Genomic DNA, 18,132 nt, shown 5'->3' on the forward strand with positions numbered 1-18,132 from the left:
AAGACGTCTCTGGGCTGTGCCGCTGTATCATTAACATACTTTGCCCTAATTAGCCACGGCCAGTAGTGGCTGGAGAAATGAGTTTGTGATTACAACCATAAAAAATCCTCTAATATTTCAGATCCTTCAGGGAACTTGAACCTAGAATTTATTTTTTTGATTTAATAAAAATTACCCTTATCATTGTGTTGTGTAATTAACAACTAAACTTTGATTCTCCTCTCCCTCCCACTTATTTATTTTTCTTTATTCAGAGTTTTAAGTGTGTTCCTATTGTAAGGGAACAGTTTCTGCTCAGTCTTTTGAGACAATAGATAACAGAGTCACCACTCTGACAGGGCTCAGAGCACTGAGCTGTCCCACAGATCTGTAGGATTTGTCTTTAATTTGCTGAATGAATGGGTTTTGTTGTGAATTTTGGGGGGGTTGTGCCTAAGCACACTTCTTTCCTTCAATTTTTTGTAGGCTTGTGAACTTTTTTGACCATTTTATCAGCACTGGAACTTATCTTTATTGAGGCTGGTGCTCCAGTGTCTTTACCTCCAGGATGTGCCAGGAGATTGCTCAGAGTTCACACTCTGTGGTTCCTGGATCTTATTTCTTCTGGTACATTAGTTTAGTGCTCTACTGGCCTAAAGCTGAGAGTCAGCTTCACTCACACCAAAATATGATCTATGGAAAATGCTTTCTTGTTTGTTCTATGATTTTTCTTTCCCTCCCTGAGGGAGGGAAGCAGATGATGTGTTTGTTTTTCTAATTTTCATTTGCCTTTTTCATATCCCTTTATGGACAGGAGGAGACTGTTTGGCTCAAGCTTGCCATCCAAGCAACAGCTGTGAGCTCTGATCTCACCCTTTCTTTCAGTCCAGTTCTGTAGCATGGGGCATTCATGTCTAGATTTTTTTTGCTCCATCATTAATCCCTGAGGGAAGTCAGCTTGGTATTAAAAAAGCATCACCTGTATTTTCATTGCCCTTAGGTGCTCTGGGTATCTTTTGGCTTTCATCTTCAAAAGACAGCTTGGCCCATGTGGGCTCTGAAATCTATAGACTGCTCGTTGGAACAAATTTTATTTCACCCTCCAGCAGATTAAAAAGGATGGATATAAGAATCAGAAGAATTGCTTAGCAGAGTGGGAGGTAAAGAAGATTTGAAGTCCAAGAATGCAGCTGTCACCAAATGAATGGCATAAACTGAGTGTCCTTACAGATGGAATAAAGACACCTCAAAATGAATATATGAATGCCCCTGGCCTCGAGGAAAAGTGTTGGTTAACCCTCTGCAGAGAGCAGGAGAGCTTTATTTCAGAGCAGCATGTCAGCAATAGTTAAAGAACCAAATCATGTGTTCAGCCTGATGAAATCATAATGTTTAGGATTAACTTAAATGTCAGTGACTGCCTACACTGATGGTTATCAGGAGAAGAAATGAAGACAGAAAGGAGAGTGCATGAAGGAAATAAGCTCAGAGAACACTGAATGATGTAGTTGGGAACTAGCTGTTAACTGGAAGGCAACATGGAAACATTATTACCTGTAATTTTAATTTACAGGTAATAGCAATGATAGTAGGAAACAAATGAACTTCAGTATAGAAAGACCTTCCCTGAATAACTGGCCAGTAGAGCTCATTTAATTCTTGTTTAAGAGTTATTAAACATAAAGCAGGAAATACAACGACCCAGGCATAAGAACAAAAGTGTTCATTAGTAAAAATGTAAATTCTCTGTTTTATCTACAATGGGAAGGCAATTAAACGTGGGGTTAGAGGCTGAACCACAGGAGTTATAAATAAAAATAAAGCTTTGCTGGGACATGTACAGAACCAACAGGTTGGGAGGGGAAGGAGACAACCAACTGGTGCAGGAAGTCTCCATCTAGCAAAAGTGTTTTTCATCATTTCTGAAGTGATTTAGCAGGTGACAGCAAATCTCCTTCCCCTGTGGCAGATTTTATCCTAGTGCCTTCTGTGAGCCTAGCAGACCCGAGACAGATGAGCAGCGTGGCACTCGGCTGAGCAGAGGGTGAATGGCTTTAGTAAGGCAATTTTAGGGAAATATCCAGTTCTCAAATCAGATTGAAAGACATGAATCTGCTTATAAAGAGACAGCAAAAGGAGCTAATCCAGAATGAAGTGATATAGTAACAGAAGACTGGAAGAGGACTTTGAGATCATAAAGTCCAGTCCTTCGGTAACTGAGGCAATTGCAGCATATCTCAGTTCATAAATTTATCAAACTTGTCTTGAAACTGCTTTGGTTGTTTGTACCATTACTGTCACTGAAGGACTGCTCTGATAGCTGAAATCTTCCCAGTTCCAACTGAAAATATATGTGCAGTTAATATCCATTTTTTTTCTTGCGCTAATGTTCTCCTTAAGCTACAGTGACTGTTCTTCCTCCCTCATATTTATGCTGTGACATATTTATAGAGAACAATTGTTCTCTCCCAGCCTTTCATTTGTCTAGGTTAAACAAATCAAGCTCTTGCAGTCCTCTCTTAAAACAGGCTCTTCAGTCTCCTCATGAATCCTGGAGCTTTAAATCTCTTCCTGATTTTCTGTGTCTCCTTTGAAGATGAGTAGCCAGAGTGGTCACATCATTTCAGGTGATGTTCCAGGAGTAGCTTGTACAAAAGCATCTTCTCCAGGGGCACAGAGTACAGGCAGGGACTTCTTCCATCTTGCAGCTGTGATGGAAGAGATGAGCTGTATCCAGGACATCACCCATTTCCACAGCCACACAGCACTGATGTTCATCCTGGGATTGGTTCATCTATGCAGTTCTTTGCTCTTCTCTCTAGTTTCTGACTGAGGAAGACTCAGTTTGTAGGAGAGGTTCCAGCTGTTGTGGCGCTTGCACTGTGACATTGCAAATCTGCTGTTCCTTCAGTTTTCACATAGCTTCCTCTTTCTGATCACTTTATGCTCCTCTGTGGTCAAACCTCCCTGCTTTGTGCTATTAGCAATTGTGTTTGTGCATTTTTATTTTTTGACCCAAGATCTTCAGTGAATTTTGTTTGGTTTGAATATGCCTTAAACATCTTTTTCTCTATCAGGTAGTTTTACTTCAGCAGAGCCTTTTGTTGCATGTTTGTTCTGTGTATACTTCACAGTTTTTACATTGTTCTTCGCTTTATTGTGTGTCCTGTTAATCCAGAATTGTGAGTTGTTGGAAGAGAGGGGTGAGTGTGCAGGAGTCATTCATGGCCTCTTTCAATTTTTCTCCCTTTATTTTTACTGTGGAGCTTTGGTTCCAAAGGTGAAGTGAGGCCTGGAAGAGAGGGATGGCAGTACTGTTATTCTTCTCCTTTTCTCTTTTGTAGCAGAGATCTCTCTCAGTGCCTATTGTAAACAAGTACATTAAAATCAGGCCTTGCTGTTCCCTGTGGTGTGGGAATATAGTGAGCTCTGAGGAACAGAGGCAGGATTATTTTTTCCCCCCCTCTCTTAGCACAGGGAGTGATCAACAGCCTTGGTTGGTTGTTTTGCACCTGCTGCACATTCCCTCTTGGAAAATTCACATGCAACAACTGTGGCACCATCAGAAGCATCTGTTGCACGTGGCTGTGGGCAAAGCAGAGAGTGTGGAGGAAGCTTTGAGATCCTGGTGGATGAATGCTGACAAACTGCCTGTAGTCTGGAGAGGTGATCAGCACATTGCACTTCCGCACGTTCGTATGTCAATGCTGTTTTAATTAGGTTACAAGAAGAGACTTAGTGAGTCAATTCTTGTGGTTTATCTCTGTTTTAAAAATCTAGCTGGGCACAAGGGATCAAATAGTACATCCCCTTCAAATTAAGAAGAAATAAAGGGCCTGTTTAGAAGTCCCATTGCACAGACGAACCTGCTGTTGGATCCATTAACGTGAAAGTTTTATGGAACTCGGCAGCACCGTTTGGCTTCAGCAGAAAAAAGGTGATAAGAGCTGACATGGGATTAGGACTGTCAGAAGGAAGAAAGGTGGCTGCTTGAAGTGGAGCTCCCTTAGTGCTGCTCCTGCCTCTGGCTCCCTATGGGACAGGTACTGCTGGATTGTGGGAAAATGGTCTGGACCCAACCAGTGGTTCCAGCTCAGATGGGACACACAAACATTCACCCCATTCTCAGGCCATCATTTGGAAGGCCCTCTGTGCTACAAGTGTACCCCTAAAACCTGAGCTGTACTGAGAGGCACCACAGGTTGCTTTTTGGTAAAAGGGATGATAGCAACTTCTCCACTTTTCCACTTGGAAATAGGCTGAAAGTTGATAACGTGCATCCTTGCAGTGCAGGATTCTAACAGGAGTAAAGGCTGGGGAGGGAGAAGGGAGGAGGGATTTTTCTCTTTGGTTGAGCTGAGGAGAGAGGTGGATCATTTTCCTGTGCAGAGGATACTGCTGTGCTGCAGTTGGAGTGGTCCTGTTGTCAGTGTCATTGTCACTGTGAAATCTGAGTTACACTGAGTTACTGGGTTAAATGAGAATAGGATAAGGGATATTACCAGAGGTTTTATTATAGTAGGCACAGCCTTGAGACACAAAAGGCATATTTAATAGGCATGCAGGTATTGTGCTTTTCCAGGCTTCAGTCATTCTACAGAGTCTTTAAGAAGTTCATGGGCTACCTCAGACTCATGTGGATCAATTTAGTTGAGCTAAAACTTCCTGGAGTGTGCAGGGGCTCTATGTTATCTTCAGTGCTTTGAGACGTAGGGGAAAATCAAGTGAGAGGTCCAGAATACCTCTAGAGTTGTCCTTTCTGCTCCTTTATTCTGTCTTGCCTAAAAGCTTGGAGAAGCTGTAGAAGAAACTTGTACTTCCAGTGTATGTCCAGAGAGGGAAAGGAAGACTTAGGCTCTTGAACTGTCATGTTAGGATGAGACAAAGCTGTGACAAGGATGGAGATCAGTTTCCTCCTGCTTTCACAGTCCTGGGGAGTTGTACCTGCATCAGAAGAAGACCATCCTGAGAGTTCTGATCCAAGGAATGCAATTCCATAGGCACAGTTTGTCCTGAACATGAGGAGGGATGTGAAGCTCTGTAGCTGTGGGATCTGGGGGGCATCAAGGGCATGTTCAGAGGATGTGCCTGCAGATCAAAGGTTGCTGGATGCTTTTTTCCTTGCCTGGGGCTGGCTTTGTGTGTACAAAAAGGGAGATAAAGGCTTTAAAAAAATGACGTTTCAAGACTTAGTCCTTACACTGACAGCCTAATCAGCTTGCTACATCATTTGCTTTCGATCTCTTTGTGTCTGGGTGCCCTTAGAAGAGCTCATTCCCAGTGTTTCTTGCCTTTGGCTGATGGATGCTGAGGGCTGGTAGTAGCCATGGCAGGCTCGGGTCTGTCAGGGCAGCAGAGTCCTCCAGCAGGAGCTGTAAAACCCAATTTATCCACAGAGACAAGAAGACCATAGAGCAGAATTTTTCCTATGACCTCTTGGTAAATAATGAATGGCAGAGCCCTGCCTCTTTGGAACTGCTTAATTGAGGCTGACAACTCTTTGTTGTATTACAGGATCCAGCTTGTCAGGAGAATTTTAACTTATTTATGAATATTTCATTAACCTCTAAAGACTGGCTGTAGAAAATCAAGCTCCTGCCAGGCCCTGTCCTGTTGATGCTGTGTTCAGTGCTAATGTCATCGCTGCACATCTATTACACCTTCCCTCTGAGCTGGACCTCACAGTTTATTGTTGGTGCCTGCAAGAACATGTTCACCAAAGGTTAAAATGCCAGGTTTCTACTTTGGCACCAGAACTGAACACACAGTATTTGAGAGGGAATTGCTGTTTGCCTTTTGTTCTGTGACTGCTGCTGGCAACTAAAGGGCACCTCAGGCACCATCCCGAGAGGCTAAAATGGGCAGAGCAGACTTGGCAGGGTCCTGTAACCTTTGTTTTTTGGCACGAGAAGAGAGATTTCACACTTCTTATGCATTCAAACCCCACTGCTTGTTGTCACAGGAGGGCCTCAAGATAGGTCATTTAGCTCAAAACCTTACACCTGCTCTTCTTAGCCTGTTCTTTGGGAAGAATTTGGGGAACAAGACTCCTTCAAGCCTCTGCCACTTCCTTGAAGGCAGCTGGGAGTCTCTGGCAGGAGAGCTGCTGCTTTCCCATAGCTGAATCCCTTGCCCCATCCTCATATTTCCTGTCTCTGGGGGTTCAGAAAGCACCTTGAGCAGGAAGGTGTGCTGGCCCCTGCTCACCCTCCCTCTCCCTGCCGAGATGTGCCAGAAAACAGTGCTCCCAGCTGTAGTGAATGGCTGGAGCTGCCCCAGGAGCAAGAGAGCTGCTTCTAAAAGCTTGTCAAAGTACAGGCTGTGTTGTTCCATGTGAGTCAGAGCGAGAGGATTAAGTTCAGTTTTCAAGTCTAGCACTCAGTGAAGGCTCCTTTGCTCTCTTAGAGTATTAAGGAGGATTGATTCCATTGTATTTGTGTTAGAAAACAAAGGATCAAAAATGGATGTTGGATTCCTCTTTCCCCTTTGATCTTCCTAGGTGGTTAGTAACTGCATAGATTCTTCTCTGGCTGTTTATTAAGTGATGATTTTTCAACAAGAAAACTGGTGGGGGGAGTGAGAGGTGGGATTACAAGCTCCTGTTTGATGAGGATTGTTGACTGAATGCTCTGGAAACTCCTCGAGGCTATATTTTCAGGAAACAAACTGTATTCAAACTTTGTACGGAGGAGGCATGACATCTTTGCAGATTTATTTGTTGCTTTGCCTGTGAATTACAGCTGCTAGAAGACTTGATTCTGGCAAAAATGCCAACTCCTACATGAAAGAAATGATCTGTTTGATGCTCTTCTTGAGAGCAGACAACTCCATCGCACCAGTGTCTTGGCTGCACTGGACAGGGATACAGCACATTCAGTCTGGCACCTTGACAGGTTCCCTAAAGAGACTTACTCTGTGTTTTGCTCTTCTAACCAGGAGTAATGGGTAGGACGTGTCAGCCAGTTAAGGCTAATTACTCTAGAGTTTCCTTCCCTCCATGGACACCAGCTGTTTTGCTCTCCCTGGCTGGGAGGAGCTTTCGGTAGTAATTAAAGGCAACAGTCATCTACACACTGGTGGAAGTCGTGGAGCGAGGCTGATAACAGCAGAGTGGTCTGAGCTGAATGAACATGGAAATTAGGTGATCCTTCTTCAGAATGAGCTGTTAGAGCAAAGACAGGGGTTTGGATGTGGAGCTGTCAAGGTGCTTTGCTGTCATGCAGTGGCAGTGAGGTCTTGTAGCAGCACCTGGGAGCGTGGGCAGGACAGGCTGAGAGGAAGAGATTCCTTGTCTGCTCCTTTCTCTGGGAGTGAGAGTTGAAATGTGTAATTATGCTTGAATAAACTCATGGGTTTAAATTAACATTTCCAGTTCCCTTGCTCAGTGTGGCTCTTGCACAAGATATTTGCTTTTCTTCCCCATGAACTTTTCAGGTTTGTTAATCTTGAGCTCTGAGGCAACTTCCATCCTGATGAAACGTCCCGTAGTGCTCACTCCCAAACTCACATCCTGCACCTATCCCAGAGTACTGGAAAGAAATAAATACAGCATAAAGTGGGGGACAAAGATGGAGAAGACAAAACTGTCAAAACCATCCTAAGTTGATACCCATGTGATGATTGGTGTTGCACTGTTGACATGGGATCTGTGCTGGGGCCCAGGGCCTTCAGACATGCTGGAGCATCAGCAGAGCATCTGTCCTCAGACAGAAGGGCAGGCTCCTTCCAGAGCCAGTGTATGGTTTTGTATATTCACCATATACTCACCACTTGTGAAAATGAATCATAGAATGGTTTGGGTGGGAAGGGACCTTAAAGATGATGTAATTTCACCACCACCATCAGATTAAGTTGCTGGGGCAGGATGCAGAGGTGAACCAAGGAAGTTGGGTGAGTGGGGATAGTTGGCATCTGGTGGTGTTGGGGTGTGAGAAGAGACTTGAGAGGGGTAGGAGGCTGAGTCCTGGGGCAAAGATGTGTTGGAGGTGTTTGGGTAATAGCTCGTTGGATGGGCTGTGCAGGAGGAGGTTGGGGCTTTGAAGGGTGTGATGTGATGATGATTCCTTCTCATGCTTGCAGCTGGACACGCAGCTCAGGCTCACAGTTGATGCTACTCATAGAGGCCTGTGGTAATTTTGGGACCCCTGTGGCATTTGCCTTATTTTGCAGAACAGTGTCGTGTAATGCCCTAGAGCACTGTGACTGCGTATGGGAACCTTAGGATAACTGGTTTAAATAGGGTGTCTCTGCATTTGTCCTCTTCTTCCTTTGCAGCAGGACTGAGTTTGGCTCACTGAGCCTGTCTGGAGTTTCACCAAGCTGTGCTGGAGCTGCACAATGTGGAGGGGAGGTGTTGGAAGGGAAGCTGTGGGCTGCCTGCAGATTGGGAATCAGAGGGGAGAGAGGTGAAAGCTTGTTAAGGCTCCCTTGGGATAGATGAATTAGTTAATGACTATGCTGTGCTTTGAAAATGCAAATGCTGTGTCAGAGCTAAGGCTGATTATAATAATCAATCTTCCTTTGGAGAGGGTGCTGGAGATGGGGAGGGGGAGAGGGATGAGACTGGGGCTGAATTTTTAGATCGCAGAGCTGTGTTTCTCCGCTGTCTTTAAGGAACCCTAACGTCTCCTGAGAGGTCAGCAGGACTGGGGAGAGGCAAAAGGTGGGTTTGGGAGGAATCATCCTTGCAAGCACTCGTGGCTGCTTGACAGGCTGAAGTTAATTTTGTCATTTTGTTCCTGATGATTGTCCTGCCTGGAAAGGGAGGGACTGTCGTCTGCTCCTGTGCGTGAGCTACCCCAGCTAATGGGAAAGATAGAAACTGCTTCATAAGCAGGATCCTCCAGGGATGGGAGAGAGGGGAGGGTGGCTGCTGCAGACGTCCAGCACTGACAGCTCCTTCTCCCTTGGCACTTTATTCGTTTGTAGCAAGCGTTCCTAGTAATTACACCTCTTAATTTAGGAGAGCGAGTGGGAGAAAGGAATATAAATTTGTGTATTAACTTTAGAGATTGGAAATAGGGCAAGGGAACCTTCTCTCTGGGAGATTATATTTGGAAATGAAATAGAATGACATTTGGTATAAACTTGAAAAATTGCTCTCTTTTTTACTGCAACAGGAGGAGAAAAGCCACAATCCAGACTGTATTGGAGGGAAGCAGAAGTCAGCATATGTCCATTTCCAGTGTGCATGTATCTACAATAACATATTTGCATGAGGACATTTTTAGGAAAGAGTTTGCTGAAAGGTTGCTCCTAGCCCTGTCTTCTCAGTGATAAAAGCACAGCAAGGTTGTTCCAAGTGGGGGAACCCATAGAGAGTGGTGACTGTGATCCAGCCAGCTTTGTCTTTAAAGAGGAAAAAATAGGTAGTTCTAAACCACTTTTTATTGAATATCTGATTTTCTTTGGCTTTATTGCTTTTGTTTCACAATGGCATCAAGGATTAATTTTCCAAAGAAAATGTACCCACTAATCCTGGGCTGCTTAGCCTGTTTCTAAATGGCAAGTAATGCTTTGTTTTGCAAGTATTGTCCTACTTTTTGAGGAAGAGTAAAGTTCACTAAGAAATCTGGTGAGGCTTAGTTCTTCCTGTGTGTGCTTCTTTGCAGATGTGTTGGGGGAACAGAATGCCAGTGGGATGGGCATATGGATGAGGTGATACTGCTTTTGCTGAGCAGAATAATGTCTGGAGCTGCTCAGCATGGTATCTCACTACTGTGTGGTGTTGCTGGACACCCAAATGAAACTCACTGGTGTTCATGTATGTTTGGTTTCTGTCCTGACACCAGATTTATAAGCTTGTGGACAACACCAAGCTTGCCCTTTGGGAAGAGAGGGAAATAAGATCCTTAGTCACTGCTACATCCCTTGGAGAGAAGCACAAGTAACATCACTGTTGTATCAAGGTCCTGGTTTGCCTGTTTTCAAACCTCAGTGTATGGGTCATAGTGAGGGTCCCGTTTCTCTGCTCTCGTGTCTATTTTAGTGTGTTCTTTCCAAGTCTGCTTGGTTTTCATACATTTAAATATTTATGCATTGAAATAGCTTCTTGAATTTTGTTTAGACTTGTAGTCAAACACAACCTCTCAGTTCACCTTTCCATGCTGGCTCCATGCAATTCAGTTCCTATTTATCGCTGCCGTTCAAAATCAGCTCTTTTGCTGAGGGAAGGCCTTTCAAAGGATGTTGCATCAGCCCATTGTTAAATAAACCTTTAGACATTTATAATGGATTCAGCATTTCCTGCTTTTTTACAGTTCCAAGAATGCTGAATGACGTGCAGACACACTTCATCAGGATAAGATTGCTGTATCAGCCCCTCACTAAAATGCACTCATTATTCAAATAATAACTGTATGTCTCCAGCATGTGTTCTGTGAAATGTGTGTACATGATGTGGGCGAGGAAACCAGCCCCTTTTTTTTTCCACATGCAAATCCTACTTTAGAAGTGAGTTCAATACTTCACATTTTTGAGTCCTTTATTACCCAAAATGAGGCACCTGAACAGAGATTTGCTCATTATTTTGGCCAGTGTGTTAAAATGTTCAGAAGTTCCTAAATGTGATTTTCAAAGGGGTCTGATCTGACCTGTGATAAGCTTCTTCTGAAAGTGGAGTGTGGACATCAGTGGTCAGTGGGATGCTCTGGAAAGGTTTGTCTCTATCAACATTGGAGCTGCTGGGAAGGAGCAGAGGTCTGTGGCATTGCAGAGGCTCAGGGTACTTGATTGGAGGGGACAAATATGGGTCAGAAATGACAAATGCCAGAAATATACCAAGAAAATCAGCTCTCTAAAGTAAAATTTTGTTTCTTCTAGCTGTCAGGAGATGAATTTATAATTTTATGTTTCTCCTGTCATCTCATGTATCTTTAAATAATTGCTACAGAAGAGAAAAGCAGCAAGGAACATATTTCTTACCCTGCTGTGGGTGTTTGCTATGTCATTAACACTTGGAGGAGAACCACCTTCTTGGAATCCTGTCCAGGCAGGTTTAAAAGTAAGGCTGAAAGAAGAACGATACTTCATATAATGAAACACCAGATGAAAATCCATCCATGCTCTTCCTTCCTCTCTTTCCCATTGTGTAAATAACGATGGCAGTACTGATTTTGGAAGAAAAATCTTTTGGGGCACTTTGCATATTTGTGGAAATGGCCATTGTAAAATTAGTCTATATACTGGATGTGTCCTGATCACTTCCTATTGAGAGCAATAAGGCTGGACTGGAATTCATGTTATGAAGTGAAAAAGTGTAGAAAAGGTTCAGGATAAATGGGATCATTTTAGGTTGAGAGCAAGAGGCCCCAGTATATTCTGAGAGGAGAACAGCACATCCTCAAAGCATTAAGTGTCTGTTTATGCAGTTTATTCACAGGTCATGGGCTCTGATATTGCTCATTATTCTGCCTTATCTAGTGTCGCAAAAACCTTGGATAACTTTAAAATAATAGCTTGGTGTTTCTTTTCAAGTTGCTAATGTGTTCTGTACAGTGGGAATATCACTGGGGATCTGATCTTGGGTGATATTAACCCTGAAGCTCCTGCAGATGTTTTAGGTCCTTAGGTCCTTCGTGTGCATTTTTCAAGGTAAGAGATGCAATGCTGTATTTTGGGACAATGTTCCCTCTGTGCTGTCAATGCTAGTTAAAAGAGCAAGATCAACATAAAAAGAGTTGAAGGATCCAAGGCTGACCTAGGTCGTTTGGTTCAGAATGGGGGAGTACAGCAATGAGCTATAATTTGAGCAGCCCTTTTCCCCTCTCTGCTGGGTAATGGCTTCTGATGGTTTAATGTATTCAAAGCAATGAAAGTTTAACTCAGCCAATTACATAAAATTATTGATAAAAATTGGAAGAGTTTAGACAGAAATAGTGAATTGTTTTGAAAAGTAGAAAATACCTGCTGAAAGTGGCATCTGGTGAGCAAGAGAGACTAGGACTGGAAATTGTGATAGGAATTAGGCAGAGGAAACAGCAAAAGGAGATTGGCTTTTCCCCTCCTTATTTCTTCTGCAAGCCATTCTCTGCCACAGGTACTGAGAGGACAAGTGGACAGGAAAGGACAAACTTCCACTGTGGTGAAAAATTTCATGCTCATCACCCAGTCCCAGAGATATCCCGAGGCTGTGTCAAAGGGAATGGTCTCAGGATCCTCCTCATCTCTTAAGCTTTATCAGCAGATTCCTTATTTTTTGCCATTCTCTTCATTCTTGCTTTGTGAAGACCTATTTGCCTGCACTGTGTTCCCTTCAGAAAAGCAGAATTGGATCCCAACAATAAGCCACTCCATCTCATCTCATCTAACTGGTTTTGTCCTGGGAAAGGCATAAACAACATTTTTACTATCTTCTGTAAGATTGGCACTAAGGGATGGTTTCCTAACAATTATTGAGGATGAAGCCCTGACAATTAAAAGAAATGACATATTTTGAATGAAATATTTACTATCTTAATTTTTACTTTCTTTTTTTCACCAATGGTTAGTGAGGTTTGAATGGCAATGATTTTTTGTGGCAAAAAATCATGTCTTGGCCTGAATGTGAAATTCTCCAGTACTTTTAATCCTAGCTCAGGAAGCAGGTCCATGTCAACATCAAACTGCTCTAGCCAGTTTCATCTGCAGTGATATCACTGTGCCCTCCTCTCCTTCTCACCTCAGGCACATCAGATTTTCAGTCCAGGTCGTTTTGGCACTTGAAAATTGGGAGGACACAGAAATGACATGAAATGCCCTTACAGTCCATGTGCCCTTCCCTCCTCAGTTCTCCTTCAACAGCTTATTCTTAGAAACCCAGCAGAGTCTCCTCGTGCTGCTGCTGAGTGTACCTGGCAGTAATTTGTCCGCACAGTGCGGCAGGAGCGACGTGTGCTGACGCTTTCCGCGGCGCCGCTCACTCCAGCTGGTGTGAGAGGCATTCACTCGCCCCTCTCCTTTTCCTACGGCACACTCCATTTTTTCCCTGTCTGTGCAGCCACCACAGGAGACCCCAGATCACACCAGCAGATTACTTGCCCACCCCTCAGTCCTCCTTCTCCCCCAAGAAGGCGACCGTGATTTATCTGCTGGTGTGGGTGAGCAGGTGGCAGGAGGACTCTGAGCCCTCTTAGCCAGTCATGAATTACATACTCACCAGCCCTTCCATCCTCAAACGCTGTCCTCACATCCCAGAAAGCTGCCCAAGACTCCGAATAGCAAACACATCCAGGCTTCAGCAGACACGGGAAATGGGAGACATAATGAGTGCTTTCCTGCTAGGAGTAGGTTGGAATTGAAGCCTGTTCCTCATCCCGGTACCTTTTATTCACATTCCTGGAATTATCTAGTGTGCTTGCTTTATCCCCAGCCATCTGTGATGGGCTGAGCTGGGAGAGATAAGCTCAGTAATCAGAAAATTGAGGGAAGCATTTCTGGCTGTGATAATCTTATCAGGCAGCTAATATACATTAACATTTGTACAGCCTGATGATGCAGGTGGGTCTTTGCCTATTTTTCACTCTTGGATGTTTTTGACAGGCAGGGGGAGAATGCAAGGCTTTGGGGTGCCAGGGGGGAATTTGGTTAAAACCACTTTTTGACCCTCTCTCTTTTCTGCTCTGTTCCTGTGGTATCAGAAAGGGAAGGGAGAATAATCCAACCATCCATCCTGTGCCCTTTCCTGCTAGCAGCACTGCCATGCTCTACCTGTCTTTTCTGGTAAGCATGGAAGGGTGAAGAGGCAGCATGTCAGAATTTCAGTTCTGGCTGAGCAATATGACTGCCTGTGTCAAGATGCTTCTTTTCCTTGTAAAATTGCTTAGTTTCTGCAAGAAGCTTGCAGAAGTTTGCTGTTGCAATGTGATTTTGCTCTACCAGTCTAAACCATTCTCTTGCAGGCAATGCTGTATTAATGGACCATTTCCCTGATGCTGAGCACGGAACTCTCTGTGGTCATAAGTTTTGCATCTATAATTAAGTCTGGATTGCTTATTATTTTCCTCCTGAGTGAGAAATATAGGTTCTGTCAATAGATTTATTAGGGGAATTAGCCACCAGGTGGTGAAAGACAGATGACAAAAGGAAATCCAGAATTTCAAGGATGAATGTGAAGAAGGTCTAAGCTGGGAGATGGTGCTGGAACAGAAATTTGAGTATCCTCTAGGTAGTTTGTCTCTGGTTATACTTCATAATAAATCATTTTCTGAGGGGTCTAGAAACAAGCAACATATGTAGTTTATCAATCTGTGCATTGTCTTGATTGCTGAATTAGGGATCCAGATTGCTACAGGTCAGGGAGCCTGGGATTGATAGAGTCAGGCTATGAAGTTTTCATGTCTGTAGAGTTTTGTAATACTTACTTGTGAGTTCCTTCCCAAACAAGGCCAGAGGCAGAAAGTATTCTTAATTGTTTGTTTGTTCAGCCAGAGCTACCTGAGCTGCTTGAGCTAGAAGTGTATATTGGAAAGTGCTGGAAATATTCCCCAGTCTTTTGGATTCAATGTATGTATCTCAGAGTTGTCCTGGACAAGACAGTAATCCTGTGGTTCGTTTCTTCTGGGGAAGATGTGAAGCTAAATGAGGTTGAACTGTCAATACTGAATCTTGGCTACCAGTGAGCTCCTAATGCCATATAGAGTTTTCTACGTCCCATGGGGAACAATAGGGGAAATATCTGTAAGAGAAGCAGAAGCTTTGCTTTGTAACAGTCAACTTTCTCTGCCTCACATACCTTGGAGAAAATGTTGGGGAAAGCAAAATGGATTGCGAAGGGAAACAGGGTTAACTGGGGGTTTTGACATTTGACACATGAGAAGTTGTGCTTCACGTCCATGTCCTGAGAAAAGTCTTATCTGTGCAGAGCATCATGATTTCCTCTTCCTGCCTTTGCTGTTCATGTATGCCCCTTACTACTGCTGGAGGAACTAATGCCTTTTCTCTTCTGCAGCTGGAGGTGGAGATGAAGATCCTGAAGTCCCAGCAGTGCACAGCTGAGCAGAGTACTGGTGTCACCAAGGAGGAGGTGGACACGCTCAGGTAGGCAAAGCAAGGCAAAGGCTGCACAGGTTCTACTATTTTCAGTGGCCCTAAATGAGAAGGGAAATGCCCAGGGTAGTTTCACTGCCTGCTGTAGTTATTGTCATCTCATGGCAGAGCACCAGGTGCAGTGCTCCGATCCATGAAGAATTGTATGCATGTAGACTACGTCTGTATAGAGGTGGTGAGACACTGGCACAGGTTGCCCAGGGAGGCTGTGGCTGCCCCAACCCTGGCAGTGTTCACAGCCAGGTTGGATGAACCCTTGAGCAATCTGGTGTGGTGGGAGATGTCCCTGCCCAGGGCAGGGGGTTGGGACTGGACTGGATGATCGCTCCATTCCAACCCCTTAACATCCAGTGATTCTATATATACTGCCCATGTCCATATAGGCTGCCTGCTATAGAAGCAACGCTGTAGTAGCATTGCTCAGAACATATTTTGCTTCTATTCCTAAAGAAGAATGTTGGTTTTTTCCCAAGCACACTTTTTACTTTCCCTCCAGCTTTTATGTACGTGAGAAATCCATGAAGCATTAACAGAAACCCTCAGCCCTGAAGTGATTCTATATATACTGCCCATGTCCATATAGGCTGCCTGCTATAGAAGCAACGCTGTAGTAGCATTGCTCAGAACATATTTTGCTTCTATTCCTAAAGAAGAATGTTGGTTTTTTCCCAAGCACACTTTTTACTTTCCCTCCAGCTTTTATGTACGTGAGAAATCCATGAAGCATTAACAGAAACCCTCAGCCCTGATCTGTCCTGCATTTAGATACTTTGTAAGCTTTTCTATCTTTTGGGAGGCTACAGCTCTGGTTTTTTTAATGTTTGGGGGCTCTTGCTGTCAGTTAATTCCTAAGACTGGCTCCTGCATCACTATTCCCTGTTGCCTTCCTTTCCTGTGGCCACAGCATTGCTGTTCATTTCTTATTTTGACCAAATCTCGCCTGTAAATACAGGATCTGTTGGCATGTGTGTGAAGAGGTTTAGAATCCAGCTTTTGTACTACTGATGCATGTGTAGCACTGGAGATAAAAGAGGGATGTTTCCCCTTGTGCATTGCTGTAGATGGCAGAGGGGTACCTGTTGTGATTCAGTGAAAGGCAAGTTACAAAACAGCATTTCAGCAGAGGATACATGAGCATTTACAAAAGCTACAGTGAAGCTAGACAACCTTTCCATGTATTTATTAAAGCATTTATGGCTTCCATTCCGTAGCAGGTGACACAATAAATACTGAGCACAGAAAAGTTCATCTGTTTCTGAATGTTTAATAAAGTTCCTTTTATTTAAGCTGAACAAATCAGGTCTTGACAGACTGAGGTGTTGTGGTTTTTTTTTTCTCAGCTGATGTAAGACTTCGGCTGGAGTTTTACTTCTTAATTCTTTTATATTTTCAGCTCCATCCCAATAAAGTGTTAGAGCCTCATAGGACTGAAGGCAAGATTTTGCAGCAAGCAGAATCCTGCAGAAAGCAGGAATTACTGGCCTGTGTGTTATGACTTTGCTCCTGTGCTTTGCCTCTGGAGCTTGTTTTACAGCTCTGAAAGGCCAGTTCCATAGCAGGAGGGATGTGTTGGAAAGTAACACATGTTCTGCTAAGCTATTCCAATACGTTTTTTAGGGCTGTACACCTAATCTTAGGGACGCACTCCTATAGCTCCCTCAAGGTGCCATAATAGTTCTGGAGGCCCAAGGCACACATTTCCTGTTTTTTTATTCCATCATATGTTTGAGTTCTGGTAAAGGATAGTATGCTATGGCTTCCCTTTTTCAGGGAGATAAACCTGTCCCCGTCAGCTTTTGCCTATTGTGCAGGTTTGTTAGCTCATTCAGCTCTTTCCTTTGCTAAGGCACCCTGGACCCTCTGAAACCTGAGGTTTATACTGCTGCAGGAGTAATCAGCACCTCCTCAGCAACATAAAACCCATCACTCCTGATTAATAACATGGCTGTGTATCAGTAAAGCCAGCAGCATCCTGTTTGCTGTCTTTGGGGAGCTGCAGGTTTGCAGAGGATTTCTAGAGTACCTCCTCAGTCTCTCCCTCCCTGGTTGGTGTGGCTAGGAGACATTCAGACACTTTATTTTCCCCTCCAAGACTCATTATTTGGTGTTTTATCTTCCCTGAACAGCATTTGCCATCTATTACTTGAGCAGCTTCAGGGGCAGAGTGTGTAGGGAGAAACAGCTGGTTTGCCACATAGTCCAGGACCACTTTGTAGGCACTTGGCAGTGGGGATGGAGATGTCTGGCTGTGCCCTGAACTGAAATCTATTTCCTGGGCAGGCACAGGTGGAGCTTGCAAGTATCCCCTTGTTACAGGATTGTGATGTTTGTGTTTGCTTCTGCTCAACAGCAGCCCTTAACTCCCTTACATAATGTTTTTCTCTCTTTGGTTTTAAAGAATTTCTTTTGACTGCTAATCTCATCTCTCTCCTCCTTCCATGAAATTGTGTCAAACCTTTCACAGAAGGCAGGACAGAAATACAGGCCTCTTCCCAGTGCAGAGCTGCTCTCCAGCAATGGGCTGTGCACTGAAGGCTTTAGCCAGAGAGGCCAAGCTTCTACAGTTGTTTCGTGTTGATATCTTGTCTTTTTTTCTCTTCTCCATTTCAGTACTGCTTCCTCCTGAAGCTGTGGGTATACAGTCCCAAGTTCTAATTCCAGACTGTTTTTCTGTCATCTTTTACTGAACCACTTTTTGTCATTACAGCTGATTTAAATACTTGTCCTACATCCTGATACTGGTCATTTAGCCACAGAGCTGTTCCAAAAAATATGGATTTGTTTGATTTTTATCGCCCTTTTCACTGCTCAGCTCTAACAGTAAATGACTTCTCTCTGCTGGAGCTGTCTTTGCTGGAGCACTGTAAGCCAATCCATGTTCCTTTTTCCTTACTGTTGGCTACTATTACTGCTTCAGGTGTCTTCTTGGGCTCACAAGCATTCCACAGCATTGCAGAATTGACTCCATAAAGATTTATTTCGATGTTTCTAGACTTAAAGCAGTCAAAGTATATGGTTGGGCTTTGTTTTGTGTTTTGTGGCATTTTATCTGCATTGGATGAGAAACTGGGCTGAGTTCTTTCAAAGAAAATGTTCCAGGCCAGGCTGGATGGGGCTTGGAGCAACCTG

The 18,132-nt window shown here is 43.8% G+C and overlaps 1 protein-coding gene across 1 annotated transcript in view; it reads left to right on the forward strand.

Moving 5' to 3' along the window:
• The window catches only part of MAD1L1 (MAD1 mitotic arrest deficient-like 1 (yeast)), a 368,873-nt gene that overhangs the window by 184,196 nt on the left and 166,545 nt on the right, over positions 1 to 18,132 (forward strand). The window contains exon 13 of the mRNA XM_009082378.1: positions 14,906 to 14,994. Coding sequence (XP_009080626.1) covers positions 14,906 to 14,994 — 89 coding nt within the window. The remainder of the gene's footprint in view (positions 1 to 14,905; positions 14,995 to 18,132) is intronic.

This window comes from Acanthisitta chloris, unplaced genomic scaffold, assembly GCF_000695815.1.
Source record: "Acanthisitta chloris isolate BGI_N310 unplaced genomic scaffold, ASM69581v1 scaffold2299, whole genome shotgun sequence".
NCBI lineage: Eukaryota > Metazoa > Chordata > Aves > Passeriformes > Acanthisittidae > Acanthisitta > Acanthisitta chloris.